This window comes from Lissotriton helveticus, chromosome 4_2, assembly GCF_964261635.1.
Source record: "Lissotriton helveticus chromosome 4_2, aLisHel1.1, whole genome shotgun sequence".
NCBI lineage: Eukaryota > Metazoa > Chordata > Amphibia > Caudata > Salamandridae > Lissotriton > Lissotriton helveticus.
This window is the reverse complement of record NC_136064.1, coordinates 15,818,790-15,828,858: the sequence shown is the minus strand read 5'-3', so window position 1 is coordinate 15,828,858 and position 10,069 is coordinate 15,818,790. Positions and strand designations below refer to the sequence as shown.

The following is a 10,069-nucleotide window of genomic DNA, read 5'->3' as shown; positions in this document are numbered from 1 at the left end:
GTCCGCGTACGTCAAAAGTCTGACACCATGTGGTGTAACGATTTTTTCAAGAGGAGACATGTACACATTAAAAAGCGTAGGGCTCAAAGATGAGCCCTGAGAAACGCCACAGTGTACAGGAGTCACATTGGAAAGGGAGCTGCCCTCAGCCACCTGGAAGGAGCGGCCGTGGAGGAAGGATTTCAGCCAGGACAACGCAAGCCCCGTAACTCCCAAACCCTTGAACCGGTGGATCAGGGTAGAGTGGTTCACGGTGTCAAAAGGTGTACTCAGATCCATGAGGATCACTGCCACTGATCCCCCCCGAGTCTAGGATCTTTCTAGCCTCTTCTACCACCGCAATAATTGCAGTTTCCGTGCCCTGACCCATGCGGAATCCTGTCTGCGAAGGCTGGGGTAAGTCCCCTGACTCAAGGAAGGCAGATAGCTGACGATTAATGTATTTTTCAGCCACCTTGCTGATACCTGGAAGTAGGGAGATGGGCCGATAGTTGCTCAACTCCGAGGGATCAAGATTAGTTTTTTTGGGAAGAGCTTTTACTATGGCCCTCTTCCAGTTTGGAGGGACAATGCCCTGTAGGAGGGACAATGCCCTGTAGGAGAGAGATGTTGATCAGTCTGGCCATTGAGGCAAGGATTGTAGGTGCAACTATCTTTAGGATGTGAATCAGAACTGGATCCCGCTGGGAGCCGCTTTTAATTGATTGGAGAATAAGAAGAAGTGTATCTTCTGTAATAGGAGATAATGTTTCTAAGCTATGAGCAAAATGCTGAGATCCGGTTGAAATGCCTTCGTCAGTATCGACCGATTTACATGGAGGAAGAAGCCTCAGAATATTTTGAATTTTAAGATCAAAGAACTCCGCTAGCTCATTACAGCGATGATTGGAAGGGTCCAAGGTGAGAGGTGGGTCCGGCGTTTTAAGAAGTTTTTTCACGATGCGATAGGTTTCCCTGGATGAATTAGAAGATGATCTAATTTTTTCTTCAAAGAAGGTAGCCTGCGAAGATTTTAATGCCTTTTTATAATTTAGAATCATATGTTTATAGTCTTGTTTCTTTTGGGGATCAAATTCTTTCCTCCATGCCCTTTCTGCTTTTTTGCACAGTATTTTTTGGAGGCGAAGTTCCTTAGTAAACCAGGGGGAGGTGGCCTTTCTCCGTGGTTTGAGGGCATGCTTTTTAGGGAGGACTATGTCCAATGAGCTTGCAATCCATGCAGAAAACTGAGCGTCTACTAATACGGGGTCGCAATCATATGTAGGGAGAGAAAGTTCAAGGATATTCCTCCATTCTTCCAGGTCGATTTTCGACCAGGGACGGGTCAGCGTACTAAGGGCCGACCTAGGGCGAGGGGTGGCGGGAATCTGCCAACTAAACAGTATCAAGAAATGATCAGACCAAGGCACGGGAAGGGGTGCCAGTACTTTAAGCTCGGGAAGATTGGAAAATATAGGGTCGAGGAGATGCCCTACTATGTGGGTGGGTTGGTAATTCCCCAGGTGGGGTTGATAGGCAGCTAGTTCTAATTTCAGTTCAGTAGCTAGGTTGTCTCCTGGGCTATCAAAATGGATGTTCAGATTTCCTAGGATCGTCAGATTGGGAAGAGTACTGGACAGGGCTAACGAGGTTTCCAAAAGGGAACTGCAAAACTTCCCAATAGGGCCAGGGGGGCGATAGATAAGGATCCCAGAGAGTGAGTTACAAGGGTACAGTTGAATGGAAAAATTGACGTTTTCACAGTCTAATAAGGGGCTACCGTGAAGGCGGCAGGAGCGATGATCTTTAAAAATTATTGCTATCCCTCCTCCCTTTCCCTTCGATCGATCAAGATGTTGAATGAGGAAGCCCGGGGGCAAGGCCTGAACGAGATCTGGGCCCGAGTCTGGGGAAAGCCACGTTTCAGTTAAGAACAGAACCTCCATTTGGTGGTTTTCTAGGAGTAAAGCTATTTCGAGAGCATGTTTGGGCAGGGACCTGCAGTTCAGCAGCGCCATGCTAATATCAAGATCCGTGGATTGACAAGGCTTACGACTAGATAGTGCATACGAACAGTGGATGCAATGACTGTGTGATTCCCCTATTGAGATGGAATGGGCACAAGACGGCAGAGGGGGCTGTCTCAATTGAAGCAGAAAATCCCTTGAGTAAAGTGGGGGTATCGAACGGTTGGAGGGTATAGTACTAGGCCCGGGGCCCAATCTGGCACGGACGGGCGCAGACGGGCTTAACTCTGGCGCACCTCCGGCGCGCCCGCTGCGCGGACGTAACATGGCGGCTATATAGTGCTCCGCCTGCCGCCTAGCTCCAGCGTCGGGTGTGCCAGTGGGAGTGTCAGGCCGTGTGTGTTGTCCGCCCTCCACTTAAGCAGCGTCAGCTGTGGTGGACCGGGGTCGGAGCACACAAGCCTTAAGCCGGGGGGGGGGGGGGGGGGGGGGGGGGGGGGAGTACCTAGTGCAAGGATCTGTGCAAAATAGGCAACGTGAGTTTTAAAAAGATCAGCAGAACAAAACAAGGTAAATTTTAAAAACACACAATCGCGTTTAGCAGCACTCCCACTAGGCTGCGCGCTCTCCGTTTGCCGGCTATATACTGCTCTCCCTGCCGCCTAGCTCCAGCGTCGGGCGTGCCAGGGGGAGTGTCAGGCCGTGTGTGTCCGCCCTCCACTCAAGCAGCGTCAGCTGTGGTGGACCAGGGTCGGAGCACACGAGCCTGAAGCCTGATGGCAAGTACCTAGTGCACGGATCTGTGCAAAATAGGCAACGTGAGTTTTAAAAAGATCAGCAGAACAAAACAAGGTAAATTTTAAAAACACACAAACAATCGCGTTTAACAGCACCCACACTAGCAGACTGAATCAAATTCAGGTACCGTTCAGTTAATATGCAAACGCTTTTTTTTCTTAGCACATGGGTGGGGTAAAATGCATGCTTGGCAAAATAATACCACCAATAACAGACTGCAGCGCCACTTTATGTGATCTCTCGAAGAGAGTGAGTCAGGCTGATACTGCCAATAGCGTGAACTGAGAGGGCCAACCCACAAACAAGACTAACTTTAAGGGAGGGGGCAGAGGAAGGAAAGGCAAGCCTAATGTTACTTCACAGGCTAAAAATGTTGTGCTGCAAGGTCAGTGGCCTGCGCGCTGTAAGTTACATAGTGTAGGGCGGAGCGGAACTCAGCGGAATTCCAGTTTTTATGCAACAAAGCATAACAAGTATAATTGCGTAACGCAACTCCACCCACCCACCCCTGTTTTATACAGCAACAAAGGTCACAGTTTACTACATGGAACAACCAGGGAATATCTTACACTTTCTGCTCCAATATTACAGACAGCATTTAATTTCATTTTAAAAACAGAACAGACTTGAACGCTTCAATTTCTCAAAAATTTATTGGCACTGGAAGAGCAAGAAGACCTGCAACTGACCTCGCGGAATTCAAACTGGTCTCTTGTGGTCCTTTGTCTATGTAATGGCATGGGCATGGCAAAACAAACCCTATGCCCTGTTTATTGTCTTAACTTAACCAGTAAAAAGGTTGATCAAATGTGAGTCAACATAATTTACATCAATGAACAAACCAACTAAGAAACAAACATGTTTTAACACTTGCTGGGATGGTCCTCTTGCAAACTTTGCACATATTCAAATTCGGAAAAAGAAGGTTTTTAAGGAGCAACAAAAACCTGCAAAACAGGGAATTAAAAATTAAATGAAATAGAATTTTAATACTGAAAGCTCTTATTTTGTTGCAAAATATCTGTCTTTTTTATAATACAGTATATATTTTTTCCAAGAAGGGTTTATTAAACACCTCCCTCCCTGTACAACTAGTACATTGTAAATTGTGCATAGCTAGAAAAGACGTACAAATCGATATCCGATTAGATACCAATGGAATATATATAATACTGGTAGAAAAGGGAAGGGCTGGAACAACCACGCAAGGAGTGCTGTTGGGCTGACACTGCATCAATCCCAAGAAAAGCAGATTTCTCAATAAATCAATGTACAATTTGAAGAAAAAAAATTGTGTAGGTGTGGAGGATTTCCACCAGTAATGAAAAATGTATTTTGAGGTGTACTAACTAGTGCTTGAAATTATGCTAGAACAGTGCTGAAGGACTTGGTGCTAAATTTGGGGTAAGAAAGTATTTGGCACGGCAAAATTAGGTGGTCTCCAGAATACCACACTCATCCATTGAGCCCTAGCTGCTCGTATGCATGAACTACTTCAGGATACCGGGGCAGCGAGTCAAGTCTTCGGCAGCTATTCTTCAATGGCCAACTGGGACTGCAAATGGAAGTTGTGCATGCTACAACTATAGAATAGCCCACGGTGGAAGAAACCAATGGATTGGTCGAATACAACAAAGGTGCAACTGATTATCACAGAAGTCATCTCAAACACGAACACAGTTTTCCGGGAAACAAGAGCAAGGTTTGACACATTGACCTGTAAAATGTTGTAATGGCTACTTTTGCAAAGGATTAGCATACCCTACTAAATAAAAACAGTCCGTTAATTTCTATGAATCTGTTCCATTTTCTGCATGTGGCTTGCTCTTTATTTCTTCGTGAACAGCCCACAAAATCCTCCTAACGACAATTGGAAAAAAAAAATAGAGGATCAGGGTGAATATTGATTTGGGGCTGTGGGACGCAGGCAAGCCGTGGAAGTAGTTTTTGGGGATATAAATAATTTGCTCAGTTGCAATAGTATATGTATTTTTACAAAGATGTAGAGCTATTAATACATGTTTTATAAAAACTAGCTTCAATTAACGTCTGGAGGAAAAAAAAAACAATCATTGAGTTGTGCCACTCTGTAAGGCATACAAAAAAACTAAAAACGCCCCAGAGGCCACTTTCACAGGCTTCATAAACCAACATCTGTTTTGGCGAATAGGCGGTGCCTACATGTTAATATGCAGTCAGTGCTATGGTGTACTAATCACATTACTTATGTGGGTTTGAGTTCTGTGCCAACAACAGCAACATTATATGTATTTTCCCCAAAGATTACAAACGTAAGATAACCCAAAACCCAACCCAACATTACCAGCAAAGGGCTCCATTATTTATTGCCCAATGACTTCCAAGCACCTATTTGCACTGATTTACAGAGGTGCTAGGTAACCTGCTTGGTTTGTGCCTTCACAATGACCTATGAAATGTTACTGTTGGTGCACCCCCTGATTCTGTGTAAACCATGTCCTGGGCATCCTAGGAACTGCCCCACAAAAATCCTGCTCCTATGGTGCTCCACCACCGGCAACATCTCCAAACTGGCGAGACACCTGTAAAAGGCGAATGGAAACCTCCTGTGGTTACAGGCTCAGTGAACTAGCGAAGTGGTACAGTCTTTTCGGTGAAGTGGTAGGAGTCCCGGTAGTACACAGTTAGGATTTCAAGATCGCGTCGCTCTTTGGAAGGATGGTTGACGAGCAGTACGAAGAAAAGTCCTTTGTTGGTTGAGGCTCTGCACCTGCACAGACTTTATAAATAAGACCATGGTCACTCCTCTGTAATGGTTCCAGCGCAGCACATCTAGCGCACAGACGGGGTGGGAATGGGAAACAGCCCCTGGGATTGAATGGGATTGGGGGGAACGAAGAATGGAAGGATTACATGGACTCAAATTCATCTATGCGCTGTTTGGTGTTGCCTTGGCGAATCTGACGGAGGGTTTTGTACTTGTCTCGGCCTGCCTTGACATTCTCTGCATGAAGAAGGTCGTTTGTCGTCTTCTTGGTCTCATCCCGGGCATTCTCCAGCTCCTTGCTAAGAGTCTAAGGACAGAAAGCAAGAGCCAATGAGTGAACAAAGAAAGAGGGATGAGCTTTGGGTCAGGGTGATTTGTGTTGTTACACTTTAGTGTCAATGGGAAAAAAAGGCATAACATATGACAATTCTGCTAAGTGTCTGTTCGACACAGCAATACTCAACAGTATAGGGACACAAAACTACAAGTCAACAGCATTCATGCTCCTCATCCTTTGTGCCTTGATCCAAGCCCCCATTCTTCCAGTCCCATGGAAAATCCATCAGAGAAAGAACTGAAAAATATGGATTCGAAGAACACAGTTGTATCAGAAAACATTTAGCTGAAAAAGTTCACCAATATGGCCAGAACACACCTTAGGGTGGTTTCCTGAATGCAATTGTTTGTCCATATAGTGTCTTTACAGAAAGCCTCTTATAAGAGTCCATTATAAGCTCCCTCATTTACTTCCATGAGATAAAATGCTGACAGTGCTGCAGCAGAGAAAAGTCAAAAACACCAACCCACCAATACAGCCTATTTACTTAGCCTAAACTCTGAGAACAGCACATGGGACTGGAGTGTGCTTAGAGCCCAACAGTAAACTGTGCTGAAGAGAAGACAGCTACAGTCCCTGCATCCCATGAAACTCCTGCCCTTTGACCTATGGAAGCCCAGGAAATTAAGCAAAGAAGCCAGCACTTCCGGGATGCCCCATCATCACAATAAGCCCAGGGGGACCTGAAGGAAAGGCATGCACACATGACTATGATAGCCTATGTTCGGTCTCCAAAACCCGGATGTAAGGGCTAGGTAAGGCATCTTGTAGCTACATGATGTAAGCAGGCTTACAAGATGCTGCACCTATTTCACGTGTGCCCAGGCTTCTTTATGCAGCAAAAGTACCACATTTTGATCAAAAACATCAGTAAAAGGGACTGGGCATAGAAGCACCAAAGTCTTCATAAAATACAAGGTGTATATGTTGAGGAAACAGCAATACTTTGAACGAGTGTGCTTGCATTGATATGGATGGGACGTTCTTCAATGTACATCAAAGGGTCCCCACTTTTAACTGTAAGCCAACATGGTGTACTTCTAAAGTGAACAAAGTCTCTTAAAACTAAAGAAGCAAAAAGTGATTAGTTAAAATATAAATAGTGGGTGTGAATGAATACTCAATGAATCTGTGTTCTCCAAACCACAATGATAACAGCAAGATAAACCAATAGCCAACAGCATTCTTAATCCATTCATATTGTTCATCTCGCTTCGTTAATGCTATTTGTTCCATAATCTATAGACAGTCGCAAGCTGCAATTTTGTATAAAGGATAGTCTGAGAAAATCAAGAACAGACAACTAATCCAATAGTAAAACAGGTCAACATAGTATCCAATCTGAGCTTCGAGAATAAGAATTTACGCTCTTCTGAAGAACGCAGACCCATCTCCATGACTTTCATGATTTTCAGGTTCTCTCACAGACTCCTCTGACTCCCATTGCTAGTATCTTCCTACCTGGAATCCAGCTTTTCTAGACTACTAAGGAGACTGCCCTAACACTAGGACCATGCGCCTCTCCCTGCTGGACATGCTTGCACCCCAGTACCTTTAAGTGCTGCTGGACCCGGATGTTCTTCTCGGCCTCTGTGGTGCGGTCCTCCTCACTGCGGTCTTTGTTGGACACGTCGGCTGTGAGTTCCGCGCTTGCTTCTGCGTTGTTTTCATCCTGCTCGTCGTCGTGCTCGTTCTCGGCATGCATGGGTTCCTGCACATGCGGAGCACTCACTGCCAGCTTCAGCTCCTCTTTGGTCTTCTCCAGGTCTTCCTGAACCATTGCAGCCTATTGAAAAAGGTAAGTGCCAGAGGGTTAAGTGCCTCTCATTTACAGATGTGCACTTCCAACACCAGCTAACTAAATAAATGGGAACCAAACCGCTTCTGTGAGTGAAAGATGAACAGAAACATGGATCAAACTCGCCTATGGTATTTGGGTGTAATGTTGTGATCACAAGATGTGTGTGTCGGAGGTCTGATTACAGCAAAGTAGGGGTTTGGGTAGTGCAGTTGGGTATATTTTGTTGAGCTGTGCTTGTCTATTGGTGCCACCTTGTCCTAGGAGAGGTGCTGATATGATCAGGTGGTATACAATGACGTGACGTAGACCACCCAACCCCAAAATTGCATGCTACAAGTGGCCTCCATAAAGGAAACAAACTAGAAATAGTAATGTGATTTCCAGACAAATAAAAAAAAATGACCCACACACAAAAGCCCCCAAAATAGGTCAGAAAAACTGGTTCACTGCTTGGGAATAAATTCTCTACCCTACCCTCCTATAACAAATTACATCAAGAATGACTTCACTGACTATACCACTAATGTAAACACCGAGACAGAATCAGTTACAAAGTAAAGTAAACATACCACCACCATACAGCACCAAGCATAAGTTGGCATACGACATAAATGGTGCTGTGTGTAAACACGTGGTAAGTATATGAACAAAATTATGATCATGTCCTCTGCTGCACACTTAAGCAAATATTTTTTACACAGAATTTCATTAACTTATGTTTTTATATGCCTCGTCATATCCTCTTCTTCTACTGGTAAGTGCTGTAAACCCAGATGTTGCTGTTGCCCATTTTAATGGTACTCCATTAACCACTTCGCTGCGGCGGCAATTCCGCCGCAGCGCTAGGGGGGAGGGGGGCCGGGCGGCGCTCCCATGCTCGTGACAGAACCGCTCCGTCACGAGACTCGGGCGCGCTGTGCTTGTGACTAAGCGGTTCCGTCACGGACCCGCCCGCTCAATGGAACGTACAGCGCAGGCGCGAGATCAGCACCGCGCAGGCGCGCCGAGCGGGCCGTGACGGAACCGCTCCGTCACCAGCACAGCACGACAGAGGCTGGTGAATGAGCGGTTCAGTCACCAGCATGGGAGGGTTTATTTGACCTTGGAAGGATGGAAGGCGAACTCTACCATGCACGTTTGACCTTCAGATAACTGCACATTTCAATATTACCAAATTATTCCGTAGGGCTCCCTCTCCCTCCAAAACCAAAAAGATAAGCCATGAAAAAAAGCTTTTTTTTTAATTAATTTTTTTAAAACAAATGTACAGAGGATCTCAAGCAGAGACTGGTGACCCAGCACAGCACTCACCCTGCCTAAGAATCCGGAGTGTTTGTTGTTGCCTGGAACCCTATTTAATTCCACCCGGTCTTGAACAAAAGATGGGGAGAGTTCTCTATACCCCTTGAACCCTATCTCCTTACATGCATACAGCCCCGGACGTGCTCAAAAGCAGGGTAACCCAGAGTCCTCAGCCAAGCGACACTGGAGCACCTCACGGTCACCCCGGTGTCGTGCTCAGAATTTTGAACAGAGCACAATCTAAAAGGCGTGCACCACCTACATGTGACTTACACCTCCCAGGTGCAATAATCTTTGTACTGTTGGCTTTCAGGGAACAGAGTTTTCAACAAGATTTACAACAAGCAATGGCAATGTCAAAAGATCTGTTTTTAAAGTAAAGTTGTATAGTAATGTGGAGCATTACAAGTATATAGCACGGGAATGGATATGTATTGGTGTGGAAGCAAAGAACTGTAGAATATTGGTGTAGATTACAAGGTATGGTGACAGCTGCACTGTCAAGGCAGACCTATACATTCATGTAGGTCAATGACTGTCCTCCTCCCATATGTGCTGCTGACAGAGAAAAAGTCAGCTTTAATAGCGTAAGTCGTGTACCCTGAAAGTTCAAGGACATTGATAAACAAAATGCCCACAAGGGCAAGAGCTTTTCTGCAGAACCACTCAAACTTCTGACCAATCAAAACAAGTTTCATGGCTCCCAACATGTAGGCGGAGCCAAAGCCCCTCTCTAGTGTTTCTCATATAATGGACTAGCGACAGCTGTGCTCTCAAGCTAGACTTAGGATGAGGTTGGAGTGTGAACAAGAATGTCAGGCATGACCTGGCAACTTTGATGTGCTCTTGAGCAGGTAGAGAGAAGAGGTTCTGTAGCTTGAGGAAGTTGTGTTCTTTTCTTTTGGGTGGGGAGGATGTTGGGAACAAGCATCCATTTCTGGGGGGTGGTAAAGGGGCAAAAGGCTGGAGGAAAGGAGGGGAGTTGTACTCTGTGGGAAGGAATGTGAGAAAGTCCAGCAGGAGTAGAGTGATGGAGAGAAGTACAGAGGCCGTTGAATGCCTCATTCATCCTTCATCTTTACGGTGTGCACCAGGTTCTCAAATCCATGGACAATTTTGTGGAGAAAGCTGGTCCTTAA

General features: G+C 45.5%; 1 protein-coding gene across 1 annotated transcript in view; it reads right to left on the bottom strand.

Annotated features, from left to right (window-relative positions):
- Positions 1-3,378: 3,378 nt before the first annotated feature.
- MSN (moesin) overlaps positions 3,379-10,069 on the bottom strand; it is a 221,186-nt gene continuing 214,495 nt past the window's right edge. The window contains exons 12-13 of the mRNA XM_078640121.1: positions 7,380-7,613; positions 3,379-5,797 (exon numbers count right to left, since the gene is read on the bottom strand). Of these exons, the coding sequence (XP_078496247.1) occupies positions 5,633-5,797; positions 7,380-7,613 (399 nt within the window). The 3' untranslated portion in view covers positions 3,379-5,632. The remainder of the gene's footprint in view (positions 5,798-7,379; positions 7,614-10,069) is intronic.